Source organism: Chiloscyllium plagiosum, unplaced genomic scaffold (assembly GCF_037043375.1).
Source record: "Chiloscyllium plagiosum isolate Xiang-an unplaced genomic scaffold, Cpla_swu_hap1 HiC_scaffold_5, whole genome shotgun sequence".
NCBI lineage: Eukaryota > Metazoa > Chordata > Chondrichthyes > Orectolobiformes > Hemiscylliidae > Chiloscyllium > Chiloscyllium plagiosum.
Genome location: NW_028270143.1, coordinates 117,528,924 through 117,543,802, shown reverse-complemented (window position 1 = coordinate 117,543,802; position 14,879 = coordinate 117,528,924). Strand labels below are relative to the sequence as shown.

At 42.0% G+C, this 14,879-nt stretch overlaps 1 protein-coding gene across 4 annotated transcripts in view; it reads right to left on the bottom strand.

Annotated features, from left to right (window-relative positions):
• The window catches only part of obscnb (obscurin, cytoskeletal calmodulin and titin-interacting RhoGEF b), a 799,195-nt gene that overhangs the window by 615,411 nt on the left and 168,905 nt on the right, over positions 1-14,879 (bottom strand). For all 4 annotated transcript variants that reach the window (XR_015757277.1, XM_087987576.1, XM_087987577.1 and 1 more), the window contains exons 18-20: positions 12,212-12,478; positions 10,286-10,398; positions 7,905-8,058 (exon numbers count right to left, since the gene is read on the bottom strand). Coding sequence is in view for 3 of the 4 variants with exons in the window: in XM_087987576.1 (XP_087843702.1) it covers positions 7,905-8,058; positions 10,286-10,398; positions 12,212-12,478 (534 nt within the window). In the remaining variant the exon portion in view is untranslated. The remainder of the gene's footprint in view (positions 1-7,904; positions 8,059-10,285; positions 10,399-12,211; positions 12,479-14,879) is intronic.

The window sequence follows — 14,879 nt, the reverse complement described above, 5'->3', positions numbered from 1 at the left end:
TGTTGAGCCACGGGGTGGTTGGGTTGGACATTGCCAGGGTTGGAGGATTTGAGCTATGAGAAGAGGCTGGATAGGCTGGGGCTGTTTTTCCTGGAGCGTCAGAAGCTGAGGGGTGACCTTATAGAGGTTTATAAAATCATGAGGGGTGTGAATAGAATAAATAGACAAGGTATTTTCACTGGGGTGGGGGAGTCCAGAGCTAGAGGGCATAGGTTTAGGGTGAGAGGGGAAAGATATAAAAGGGACCTAAGGGGTAACTTTCTTATGGGAGGGTGGTGTGTGTAAGGAATGAGCTGCCAAAGGAAGTGGTGGAGAACTGGTACAATTACAACATTTAGAAGGCATCTAGATGGGTATATGAATAGGAAGGGCAGAGAGGGATATGGGCCACATACTGGCAAATGGGACTAGATTAGGTTAGGATATCTGGTTGGCGTGACGAGTTGGACTGAAGGGTCTGTTTCCATGCTGTACATCTCTACAAGTAAAGGTGACTTCGTGACAGGATAATTGCCTCCTTTGAGTTATTTCAGTGGTGACAAGAGAAAACAGTAGGCGCCTGAAAACAATTTGCTTGCAACAGTCATTTAAGTTGGGGTAAGCCCTTCTTCCTTTATGAGGGAGGCTCAAATCGTTCGAGCCTTCCATTGAAGACTGGGCCCAATATGTGAAAAGAATGTGATAATTAGAATCATACAATACCTGCAGTGCGGAAACAGGCCATTTGGCCCAACAAGTCCACACTGACCCTTCAAAGAGAAACCAACCCAGATCCATTCCCCGCTCTATTACTCTACATTTACCTCTGACTAATGTACCTAACCTACATACCCCTTCTAAGGCTTATGTTAGAATGAAATGTGCAGGCTCAGATAGGGCACTTGAGGATTACAAGTTAGCCAGGAAAGACCTATGCTAATGCAGAGTGTAAATATTTGATTCAATTTGATTTGTTATTGTCAAATGTACCTAAGTAATGTGTAAAGTTTTGTTTTGTGTGCAATATAGGCTGATCATACCATACTAAGCGTATAAAGATAATAGAACAGAGCAAGGAATGCAATTTTACTACTGCAGAGAAGGTGCACAAAGAGTGATATCAACATTTAATTAAAAATATGAGAGGTCCATTCAGAAGTCTAATAACTAGAGAATAAGAATATGTTATTTGATTAATTCAAAACAAAAAATGCTGAAAATCACAGCAGATCAGATAGCATGTGTGGAGAAACAGCAAGATATTGTTTCGAGTCTAGATGACTCTTCATCAGAGCTGATGTGAAGCGTGGAAAGGGCAGCATTTATACAATAGTGTGGGGTGGGGTGCTAGGGTAGAAAGGGTGTTGATAGTGCAGTTTAAGTGATCAAAATGTAAGAATGACAAAATAATAATGTGTCTAACTGTAAAACTGGAAAAAACAGATGGTCCCGCTGGAGTAGGGGGAAGGGACAGCAGAGAGGAAAGGGAAGGAATGAGTTCACAATCTGAAGGTATTGTACTCAATATTGAGTCCAGAAGGTTGTAATGAATGTAGTCTATGATTTTTCTTTATGTTGGCTGCCTTCCCAAGGCAGCGAGAAGTATAGATGGAGTCAATGGATGGAAGATTGGCTTGCATGATGGACTGGGCTGTGTTCACAACACTCTGTAGACCCTTACAGTCCTGAGCAGACCAATTGCCATACCAAAGCTGAAGATGTGTTGCTGGAAAAGCACAGCAGGTCAGGCAGCATCCAAGGAGCAGGAGAATCGATTCTCTTGCTCCTTGGATGCTGCCTGACCTGCTGCGCTTTTCCAGCAACACATCTTCAGCTCTGATCTCCAGCATCTGCAGTCCTCACTTTCTCCAATTGCCATACCAAGCCAAGATTCATCCAGATAGAAGGCGTTCTATAGTGCATTTATAAAAATTGTTTGAGTCTTTAAACACGTCAAATCTCCTCAGTCTCCTTAGGAAGTAGAGGCATTGTTGTGCTTTCTTGACTATCACATCAATATGGTTGGACCAGGACAGATTGTTGGTGATCATCATGCCTATGAACTTGATACTCTCGATCATCTCCACCTCAGTCCCATTAATGTAGATAGGGGCATGCCTTCCATCTTGCTTACTTAAATCAGTGGTTAGCTCTTTTGTTTTGCTGACGTTGAGGAAGAGATTATCATCTTTCCACCACACCATCAAACACTATCTCTTTCCGGTATTCTGTCTCGTCATTATTTGCGATCCGGCCTGCAACACTGGTGTTGTCAGCAGCCTTTTAGATACGGTTCAGATTAAATTTGGCCAAACAGTCATACGTGTACTGAGAGTATATGAAGGGGCTGAGTATGCAGCCTCAGGGGGCAATGGTATTGTTGCCTATTCTCACTGATTGCGATGTATGGGGCAGGAAGTCGAGGATCCAGTTGCAGAGGGTGGAGCAGAGACCTAGATTTCAGAGGCTGGAGATTAGTTTGGTTAGAATTATAGTGTTGAAGGCAAAGCTGCAATCAATAAATAGGAGCCTGATTCTTGTTGTCTGGGTGTTCCAGGGATGTGTCTAGGGCCAGGGAGATGGCATTTGCAATAGACCTATTGCAACGGTACGCAAATTGCAAGAGATCAAGGCAAACTGGGAAGCTAGCATTCCCAATGAGCCATGACTAACCTCTCAGAAAACTTTATAATTATGGAGGTCAGATTCACCAGGCAGTAGTATTGAGACACGCTGCAGAAATTTTCTTTGGTTCTGGATTGATGGCATTCTCCTTGAAGCAGGTGGGGATTTCAGACCATAACAAGTAGAAGTTAAAGATGTCAGCAAATACTCATGCCAGCTGATACACACAGTTTCCGAGTGTGCAGCTGGGGACTTTATCTGCACCAATCGCTTTCGGTGGGTTCATTCTTAACACGTCCAGATAGAGAAGGATTGGTGGTCATATTTAAAGCCATGCCTTCATCGTCAAAATTTGTGATAATAATCGACCACAAGCCCCTCCTTGGTCTGGTTAAAGTACCATCCAAAGCACCATTCAGCATTGGGTTTTAATATTGTGCTTATAATTACAAGTTAGAACACCGTTCAAGAGGCCGAGTAGCGAATGCGGATGGATTGAGACGTTAGTAGATACACTGCCGGTGTACCCCCAAAGGAAGGGTCTGAAATGGATATTACATTTTCTGGACACACTCCCAGTCTCAGCTGACAATATCAGATCTTGGATGCAGAAAGAGCCAGTCCTTTCAAAACTGAAACAGCTGCTGGTATAGAGAAGGTTAATATGCCATCATAACTAGAATTTTCGACCCGGAGACATCATCTCACAGTACAGGATAGCACATTGACCTGGGGAGCAAGAGTAATTGACCCAAGCAAAGGTCTCTGTCCAATACTGGCTGAATTCCACCAGGACCACCTACGGATCTGCAAAATGAAGACATTGGCGAGAATTTACGTCTGGTGGCCAAGCCTGGATACAAACATAGGGCACTATCCCACCAATGTGGCAAAGTGTCAACAAAGACAAACATTTACCACCACCAGTTCTCCCACATCCATGGGAATGGCGAGGTAAACCTTGGACTTGTTTGCATGTTGATTATGCAGGTTCTTTAATGAGCTAAATGTTCCTAGTCAATGTAGATGCGCACTCAAAATGGTTGGACATACATAGAATCTATTTGTCAAACACGAGGTCAATGATAGAGAAGCTGTGCACGCCTTTTTCAATACAAAGAATCCCAGAACTCTGGGTCACAGATTAACAACCTATCATTTACCAACAGGGAACTTGTGTATTTGCTAAAGTCAAATAGGATTTGACAATATAAAGACAAGGGATAACATCTTCAAATAGTGTGGCGCTGGAAAAGCACAGCCAGTCAGGCAGCATCCAAGGAGCAGGAAAGTTGACATTTCGAGCATAAACTCCTCATCAACTCAAAATGTCAACTCTCCTTTCCCTCGGATACTGCTCCTAGGGCTGTAAATGTGGTCCAAGTAGGGAGACCTGGCTGACAGATAACAAGAGGAGTGTCAGAGATTCTGCAACACTAAGTGCTGACTCTGAAGAGGCAATACTAGATTCAAGGACTCCTCATGTGTAAATAAAAAGATGCTTGGTGACAGGTCTCTGCGGAGTTATTTCAGTAACATTCTTCCACTCTTCATCCTCCAGTCCTGTACAGCCAAGCCACCCATGGTGCCAAGATATAGCTGTTAGTGCAGTTTTCTAAAGAACTATCATCATCACTAATACCCAAAGCAGTAAACAAACTTGCGGGTGACATCTCATAGGGAACTCCCCCTATAATACCTCTCTGGTTCTCTTGGACAGTTTGGAAATCACTCATTCCGTATCTATCTACACAGTCTTGCAGATGCCACTGCTCAAGTTTTGAAACCCAGAGTTAAAGCTTGTGCAAACAATGCACTTCCAACAGATGTTTTCATATGGGACACACAGTGCATGCACGATTTCCTTCATTCCATGGGCTGTACATTCCACTAGCTGAGCTGTCCTGCCATAATTTAACTTTATTTTCTTCATTCACGTAACGTGTGTGTCACTGGCTGGCCAGCATTTGTTGCTTGTCCCTAGTTGCCCTTGATAAAGTGTGGTGAGCTGTCTTCTTGAACTATTGCAGTCCAACTGATTATTTATTATAAATACAAAAGCTTATCAGTCATTCACCAAGACCTCATTCACCTGCAATAACATAGCAGCCAAGTACTCCAGGTGAAGGAAGTAACTGAAAATGGGGGGGGAAATAATAAAAGGGCACTTCCTCCCCACTTCACATAATTCACCAAAATCACACTGTTTGTAATCTGCTCTCCCCTTTCAAGTTGCACAAAGACCTCTATATTAATACTCTTTCCAGCTACAGTGAAAGAACTAAGACTAAACCAGTTTACAGAATTAACTAATCAGCTACTCTCCATTAGAGCTCTTCTACCCTATCTCAGGTTGAGAGATAATTCTTTCATTTCTTTACCTTATATAAATTCTTAGCCCAGTAAAAAAGTTAAATGCTAGCTGCAGACGCTTTAGAAAAATATCTACACGCAATTCTCTATATCTACTGGGTCAAGAGCAGGGAAATGCAGTTAGCATGGATGGACATTTTAGTTGGCATGGACCAGTTTAGGCCAAAGGGCCTGTCTCCATGCTGTAGGACTCTATGACTATATGACTCTATAACTCGCCATTCATCAAACTTTTACATGCACACAGATGACAACACCATGTACCAGGAAAATTAGATTAGATTAGATTAGATTACATTACATTACAGTGTGGAAACAGGCCCTTCGGCCCAACAAGTCCACACCGACCCGCCGAAGCGAAACCCACCCATACCCCTACATTTACCCCTTACCTAACACTACGGGCAATTTAGCATGGCCAATTCACCTGACCCTGCACATCTTTTGGACTGTGGGAGGAAACCGGAGCACCCGGAGGAAACCCACGCAGACACGGGGAGAACGTGCAAACTCCACACAGTCAGTCGCCTGAGGCGGGAATTGAACCCGGGTCTCAGGCGCTGTGAGGCAGCAGTGCTAACCACTGTGCCACCGTGCCGCCCACCGTGCCGCCCACTATCTTGCAATGCACCATAATCCTAGAGTTCTCTCAATCTGATTATCTTTAGTGAAAGCATATGTACAGGCTGATTTCAGTTCACTGCAAATCTAAGTCTGCTACAAACCCCTTTGTAAGGTGGGGCAAAAATCTCCATCAGATACCCTGGATTGAAACCCTCTGAACTTGGGAGATAAGTTTGTGGAATTCCCAGATTCAATTGAGCTCTCTGGGTGAGACAGACTAGGCAATATGGAAGCTAAGGGGCAGCTGTCTGGAACTGAGGTTTAGCTTGTAAAGCTAAAGGAAGATCCCCACAAACGCCTCAGCTACATACAATGAACACCAGCCTGCAGAGCAAACAACCGATACATTCTGGAGCCTACAAAAATACAAAACCACTCAACTTTTAATCCATTTGCTTGGACACAGAAATACTGAACATTCCACACGATTGTACTACACTCAACCTGTTTGCCGATGAATGTGAAGGCCTTTACACTACTTGAACCTACATCCATCCAAGAGGAATACTGGATGTTCAAAACTATCAGAAACCCATTCACTTTATTCAAAGAACCATTTACACTTCATCCAGTAATCAGGAGGCTCATTCAGCCCCGAGGGGAGGAACAACAGTTTAGTAATCAAACACAGATTTGAGAGGAGATTACGAGGCACACTGTCTGTGTAACTGCTAGCCCTGATGTGGGAGACAGAGAGCCTTTTCCAACATCAAGCTCCTGCAGAAACAGCTTCCCGACAGTCTCTAGCCCCAACAAGTAGCTTTGGAACCAAGATCACAGAAAACAAACCAAGAAGCTAAATCGGGAAGACAAACCAAGACCATCATCGCATCAAAGGACAGCCAAGAGGGTAGGAAGCCAAGCAAGCATTATCCGCCAAGAGCTTGCAGACACAGGCCTGTTCCAAGCCAAGAAAACCCGAGGGCAAGAACCTCAACAACTGGACACACTTTAAAACTGTGTTTTCCCTAGGGGTGAGCTGAAACTTTCAAGAACCCAAAGTTTCCAACTAGCTAGCAGGGAGGTAAAGGCGGGTGATGACAGTGCAGGGACCCCAAGGGTAGGAAGCCTGAAGAAAATATCGGTGATTAAAACTGCTATTTAGCTTTGAATAGTGTTTCAACCTCTGTTTAATTTGATAGTGTATTTAATTACTTTCCTCTGTATAATTGTGTCAATTTCACTGTTTTATTGCATTAGCCTTTTTTGATTCCTTGTATTATACTTACCTTTTGTAGTTAAATAAACACAGAGATTCTTTTGCCCTGAAACACCTATCTACTAACTTCTTCATTCCCCTAAACAAGACCAGTGTCAGAACCAGGGATTTGGGGTAAATTTGAACCACTTAAAAATCAGCAAATTACTGATCACAAACCAGAAACCTTACACCTTCTTCCAACAACTTAAATGCCAATGTCAATATACCATTCTGGTTGTTCGCTCCCACAGTTCTTTCATCTTTTCCCCTTCTCCCTCCTCTCTATGCCAATGCCCATCCTGTGGCACCATTGCTGTCAAGGCTTGCCAATGTGAAATTCAGCCCATGTGTTTATTTCAAATACAAGACCTTCATCAGCCAAAAGCCATTAATTTCTTTGGTTTGGTGTTATGTCTCATTCCCTTTGGTTTTATCTTCATGCAAGGTCCATTTTAGAATCATAGAATACTGACAGCGACGATAGAGGCCATTCAGCCCATTGAGTCTGCACTAACTCTCCAAAGAACATCCCACCCAGATACCCCAATCCCCATAAACTCTCATTTACATTGACTAATACCCGTGGCCTGCACATCCCTGGACACTATGGGACAATTTAGCATGGCCAATCCACCTACCCTGTAGATCTTGGACTGCAGGAGGAAACCAAATCACCCAACGCAGACACGGGAAGAACGTGCAAACTCCACAGAGGCAGGCTAGAATCAAATCTGGGTCCCTGGCATGTGTAAGGCACCAATGCCAATCACTATGCTACTGTGCCTCCCCAGATCAGCATTCAGGTCAAAAACTAACTTGACTGCATATTTCATTGTACTTCCCACTACATGAATGAGCTTTAAGAGAGAAATACTGTTTTGCAAAGCGATGTAACAAATGTTTAGCTGTAATTATCTTGCATTTTAACAGGAATCAAATGGAGAAAAATATAAAACCTACATTTATGTAGCATTTTTAATGACCAGCAGACTATCCAAAGCACTTTGCACCCAATGACATCCATCCTGAAGTGTAGTCACTGTTGTTTGTAGAAAACTTAACAAAAACAAAAATCATGGTGTAATAATAATTGATCACATACCATGTACTGTAAGGATGGCTGTTGACTTGCAATCCACTGCATCACATGTATATTGCCCTTGGTGTTCATTTCCACAATGGTGAATGATAAGGCTCCTTTGCCGTCCTTTAGACGTCATGCTATATCCTTTCCCTGGCTTAATCTCTACATCATCCTGCAGAACATAGTATAATGAAGAGGTACAAATGACACAGATATACAGTTATATTTTATGGAAACTATTTAAAATTCCGAGTGAGATAAGGAGAAAGATCAAGAACTAATTGTCAACGACAAGACAAATTCAAAGAATTTTTGACTCTGCAGGGTTTAATCTTTTTAGGGAAGAAAATAAAAAGGAAAATGTGGAAATACAAATGTGAAAAATAAAACAAAAAATGATTGCTAAACATATAAAATATTAGTCAGTACATGAGAAGATTAAAATTACATTAGTCAGTACATGAAGATAAAACCAAAGGGAATGAGACATAACACCAAACCAAAGAAATTAATGGCTTTTGGCTGTACAGCGTCTACACTAATAAAAGCCCCAAAGGACCTCTGCAGACCTCAGTATTCTATGATTCTAAAATGGACCTTGCATGAAGATAAAACCAAAGGGAATGAGACATAACACCAAACCAAAGAAATTAATGGCTTTTGGCTGTACAGCGTCTACTACTAATAAAAGCCCCAAAGGACCTCTGCAGAGTAGAAGCGCAGTAATAATTATGGGGTACAAAGTGTGAAAACACCACAAGCTGCCAACGTCTAAGTTCAGTAAAAAGTGTCAACTTCAGCCAAATCGATTCACTTGATGCAACATCTTGAAAGAGCTGAAAGCACAGAATGCTGCCAAAGAGTCATAGAGTCATAGAGATGTACAGCTTGAAAACAGACCCTTCGGTCCAACCTGTCCATGCTGACCAGGCAATCTAGTCTCACCTGCCACCACCCAGCCCATATCCCTCCAAACACTTCCTATTCATATGCCCATCCAAATGCCTCTTAAATGGTGCAATTGTACCAGCCTCCACCACTTCCTCATGGCAGCTCATTCCATACCCGTACCACCCTCTGTGTGAAAAGTTGCCCCTTAGGTCTCTTTTATATCTTTCCCCTCTCACCCTAAACCTATGCCCTCTAGTTCTGGATTCCCCAACCCCAGAGAAAAAACTTTGCCTATTTACCCTATCCATGCCTCTCATAATTTTGTAAACCTCTATAAGGTCACCCCTCAGCCTCCGACGCTCCAGCGAAAACAGCCCCAGCCTGTTCAGCCTCTCCCTATAGCTCAAATCCTTGTAAGTCTTTTCTGAACCCTTTCAAGTTTCACAACATCTTTCTGATAGGAAGGAGACCAGAACTGCACACAATATTCCAATAGTGGCCTGACCAATGTCCTGTACAGCTGCAACATGACCTCCCAACTCCTGTACTCAATAAACAAAAGCATACCAAACAACTTCTTCACTATCCTATCTACCTGTGACTCCACTTTCAAGGAGCTATGAACCTCCACTCCAAGGTCTCTTTGTTCAGCAACACTCCCTAGGACCTTACCACTAAGTGTATAAGTCCTGCTAAGATTTGCTTTCCCAAAATGCAGCACCTCGCATTTATCTGAATTAAACTCCATCTGCCACTTCTCAGCCCATTGGCCCATCTGGTCAAGATCCTGTTGTAATCTGAGGCAACCCTCTTCGCTGTCCACTACACCTCCATGTTGACTATCCCTAATCAGTCCTTGCCTTTCCAAATACATGTACATCCTGTCCCTCAGGATTTCCTCCAACAACTTACCCACCACCAATGTCAGGCTCACTGGTCTATAGTTCCCTGGCTTGTCCTTATCACCCCTCTTAAACAGTGGCACCACATTTGCCAACCTCCAGTCTTCCGGCACCTCACCTGTGACTATCAATGATACAAATATCTCAGCAAGACGCCCAGCAATCACTTCTCTAGCTTCCCACAGAGCTCTCGGGTCACCTGATCAGGTCCTGGAGATTTATCCACCTTTACCTGTTTCAAGACATCCAGGACTTCCTCCTCTGTAATCTGGACATTTTGCAAGATGTCACCATCTATTTCCCTACAGTCTATATCTTCCATATCCTTTTCCACAGTAAATACTGATGTTGAAATATAATGGCATAGTACCAGAGACTTGTACTTCAAAGTTCGTTAAGCTCCTAAATAAGAAGCTCTAGTATAGCTACAAGACTGCTATCTACTTGGAAAATGGGCTGCCATATGGAAGGTATGTTCTACCCAAGAAAAAAAAAGCAGGACAAATCTAACTTAGCTATTACCGCCATTATCAGTCTAGTCTCAACGATCAGTAAATCGAAGGAGCCCATCAACATTGCTATCGGGAATTTTTCAGGTATTCATACCTTAAACCATTTAACTTCTGCATTGGCTCTTGAGAGTTCACATTCAAAAACAACTTTATCTTTCTCCGGCACTTTAATATCTTCTAAAGATTTGACCAAAGTCACCGGCGGCTCTATTAAAAAAAAGAAAACAAACAGCAATTTGATGCAGTGTAAAGGTTAACATATTGAACCTTAGAGAAATTGTAAAAATTTCGCAATAATTTCAATGTTAGCAGGCAGAAAACTGCACTACTGGGTAAATTTTAAACTAGCATTTGGATATTTTCTAGCTACCATGTCATTAGATTCTATTATTTCATGGTCATCACAGAACTGTACCTGGGGGTTCAAGGTCATGCCATTCCAAGATTACAAAACCTCAACCTGCCACTACAGTTGTTCTCCCTTCAAAAGATGTTCTTAGACATAGCATTCAGTGAAGAATCCTATCAGAAGGATGTTGTGAAACTTGAAAAGGTTCAGAAAAGATTTACAAGGATGTTGCCAGGGTTGGAGTATTTCAGCTATAGGGAGAGGCTGAACAGGCTGTGGCTGTTTTCCCTGGAGTGCCACAGGCTGAGGGGTGACCTTATAGAGGTATAAGGGGGCAAGGAGAGGATAAATAGACAAAGTTTTTTCCCTGGGATGGGGGAACTAAAGGGCAAAGGTTTAGGATGAGAGGGGAAAGATATAAAAGGGACAAAGGGGAAACTTTTTCACGCAGAGGGTGGTGCGTGTGTGGAATGAGCTGCCAGAGGAAGTGGTGGAGGCTGGTACAATTGCAACATTTAAAAGGCACCTGGTTGGATATATGAATAGGAAGGGTTTAGCAGAACATGGGCCAAGTGCTGGTAAGTGGGACGAGAGTAGATTGGGATATCTGGTCGGCATGGACAAGTTGGACCAAAGGGTCTGTTTCCGTGCTGTACATCTCTATGACTCTAATTCTGCCATGCAGTCATTGTAACAGACTCAAAAGAAAGCAATATAGAAGTTTACATCACTGTTAATATCACTAATATTCTTCTGGAGTTGACAATCAACCATTCTCCATGAGTAGAGTCAAGCCGAGTCAATGTTGACTCTGCTTTCCCTCCACAGATGCTGAACCCGGTGAGGCTCTCCAGCAATTTCTGTTTTTGTTTCAGATGAAACACCATTATGTCTTGTGCATTCCTAACATTTCACTTCAGAAAAAAATATGAATCACAATCTGAGAAAAAGAAGCATATGGACCATATGGATGCAAACTCAAAGGTGATAATGATTCTCATATCTATGGCAAAGATGAGTTGGTTGTGTGCGAGAGCAAATAAACTCCCCTTCAACTTGCTGACTGAACAAAGTACTAAAACAAATCACAACAGAATCAGGCCAGCTATTCTATCAGCAAATCATCAGATTGTCTCTGTCACATGTTGGTACTTTTATTTCTGTTTTCTTCCTATATCATTTTTAACTACAGCAATAATTGGGAACATGGAGACTGTCTCTCCACAAACTCAAGACCGCTATAGAAAGACAAAAGGAAATGAAATAATGCAAGAGGTTAAGTGTAAAAATAGTTAACAGTTCCAGTGAAAACAGATTTGACAGCGACTGGAATAACAGCAGAACCTGTTATGGCAGAGTCTATCAACACCAGATTTAAAGCCTTGACAGGTGCACTAACATATTCCAATAGAGAAGAATGGACAGTTCAGCTACTTGAGTGGAACAGCTTAATAACAGCAACTGCTAAAACACTAATATAGGTAGCAAAAATAAAGCAAATGTGAGGGAGGACCTTTACTCAAACTGCTGAAACAAAATTAAAAAGTTATTCTAAATGTATTTGTTTCGAAAACATCACGTTTATAATTAGAATGGATAATCCCTGAAGATTGTCTTTCTCCTGCTAGGATACTCCAGTGATATAAATAATGAATAATGATGGGCAGTTACCTGTTACAGTGAGTCTTCCAGATGTACGTATGTCTTCAGCTTTGAAACTAATCAGCCCTGAATCCTCAATCTTCAAATTGGATAAAGTCAGTGCATGCTTCTTGCCCAGTGTGCTAATTCTGCAGTTGGCTCCTGGTTTCATTCTGATACTATCCTTCAGCCAGGTCGTTTCCACATCTTCATGGGATAACTCAACTTCAAAAGTGCAAGTTTCTTTCTCATGCACCTTGACATCCTCCAATCCTTTGATCAGTTTAACTTTCCTCACTGTTTCAAATAAGAATTATTGTTAATATTCTAAGTATTATATTGATGATCTACAAAATATTATAAACAGAACATGACAAAAGCAGTAAAAATTAAGTAGTCGTGACAGAACAAAACTGAATTTATCAAAGTTGAAGTTAGGTATTTTAGACCAAAAGAGAAAATGCTGGAAAATCTCAGCAGGTCTGGCAGCATCTGTAAGGAGAGAAAAGCCTTGACAAAGGGTCAGTTAGACTCGAAACGTCAGCTCTTTTCTCTCCTTACAGATGCTGCCAGACCTGCTGAGATTTTCCAGCATTTTCTCTTTTGGTTTCAGATTCCAGCATCCGCAGTAATTTGCTTTTATTAGGTATTTTAGACCCTGTGTATGGTGATCTTTAGTTTAATACCTTAGATTGTGAATTCTAGATTACTGAAAACTAAGACAAGATGGAATTTATGTGACAAGTCTTGAAGGATATGTTAATTTCATTTTTAAATACATACTTTTCATTCTCTCCATCTACCAAGTTGTTCGGCAAGTTCAACCTAGTTAGAGTCGACATAAAGTCTATAATTGTTGATACATTTGCCTTTGCAGTTCCATTTCGAAAACCTCAACGGATACTGCCTGTACATTGGCAGGCAGTGCAAACTTAATCAATCTCAGCATGAAAATATTACTTCGTCGTGATGGCATTGCTTTCTGTACCAATTATCTTAAACTTGTGCCTTTTGGTTCTGGATCTTTCCATTATAGCAACAGTTCTCCCTAGCTACTCTGGCCAGATTCATGATTTTGAATAACTTTATCAAATCCCCTCTCAGCTTCTTTCCTTCAAAAGAATAGTTTTAATTCCTTCAAACTTTGCAGATGATTGAATTTTCTCATCCCTGGAACTGTTCTTTTTTTATCTGTCCTACACCTTCTCTAATGCCTTCACATTCTTCTTCAAGAAGTGCCTACAATTGAACATGACGTGGAGGTGCCAGTGTTGGACTGGGGGGGACAAAGTTAAGAATCACACAACACCAGGTTATAATCCAACAGGTTTATTTGGAAGTATAAGCTTTTGGAGCACTGCTCCTTCGTCTAGTAACTCAGTGATTTTTAACATTTTTTTCACAGAAGCTAGTACTTTTTACACGATAAAAGAGGTCAGACCATGTTATATCTGATAAGGAAATTGGAATGGACAATCAGTACATGGAGGGGTGTGCATGAGGACAGGATAGTGTTTTTTAAAATTTTATTTTTTAACTATTCTTTTGTGGGACGTGGGCTTCACTGGCTGGCCACTATTTATTGCCTGCCCCTAGCTGTCCTTGAGAGGGTGGTGGTGAGTTGCCCTCTTCAAATGCTGCAGTCCAACTGCTGTGGGTTGATCCACAATGCCATTAGGGAGGGAATTCCAGATCTTGACCCAGCAATGGTAAAGGAACAGCGATATATTTCCAAGTCAGGAAGGTGAGTCATTTGGAAGGGAACTTGAAGGTGGTGGTGTTCCCATATATCTGCTGCCCTTGTCCTTCAAGATGGAAGTAGTCGTGGGTTTGGAAAGCGATGTCTGAGGATCTTTGGTGAATTTCTACAGTGCATATTGTAGATAGTACACACTGCTGCTACTGAGCATCAACGGTGGAGGGAGTGGATGCTTGTGAATGTATGGCACAGATGTTACTTGCCATCTGTCAGTCCAAGTTTGGATATTGTTCAAATCTTGTTATATTTGGACATAGATGGCTTCAGTATCTGAGGAGATGCGAATGGTGCAGAACATTGTGCAATCATCGGTGAACATTCCCCACTTCTGACATTATGATGGACGGAAGGTCTTTGACAAAGCAGCTGAAGATTGTTCGGCCTAAGACACTACCTTGAGGAAGTCCTGGAGCTGAGATGTCTGACCTCCAACAACCACAACCGTCTTCCTATGTGCCAGGTATGACTCCAACCACTGGAGGTTTTTCCCCCGATACACATTAATTCATTTTGCAAGGGTTCCTTGATGTCACACTCGGTCAAATATAACCTTGATGTCAAAGGCTGTCACTCTCACCTCACCTCTGAAATTCAACTGTTTTGTTCATGTTTAAACAAAGGTTGTAGTGAAATCAGGAGCTGAGTGCCCCTGGCAGAACCCAAACTGGTCATTACTAAGCTGTTGCTCACTTCAACTTGTCAGTAATTCTCTACTGTGTACTGCAGGTTAAGAAAACTGTCAATGCTAGGGAGAGGACAAAACTGGAGAAGAGGTGGATGGCTTCAAAGTTCAATGTCTTCTAAAGAGGATGATTTCAAAATTGCAGACATACAGAGCAGCTGATCCAGTACAGATGGCAAGAGTGAACTAGCCAGTCAGGAGAGTGAGAATGTCTCCATTCTAGTGCAGAGGCATCGCCACATTAGAGGCTTGCTGAG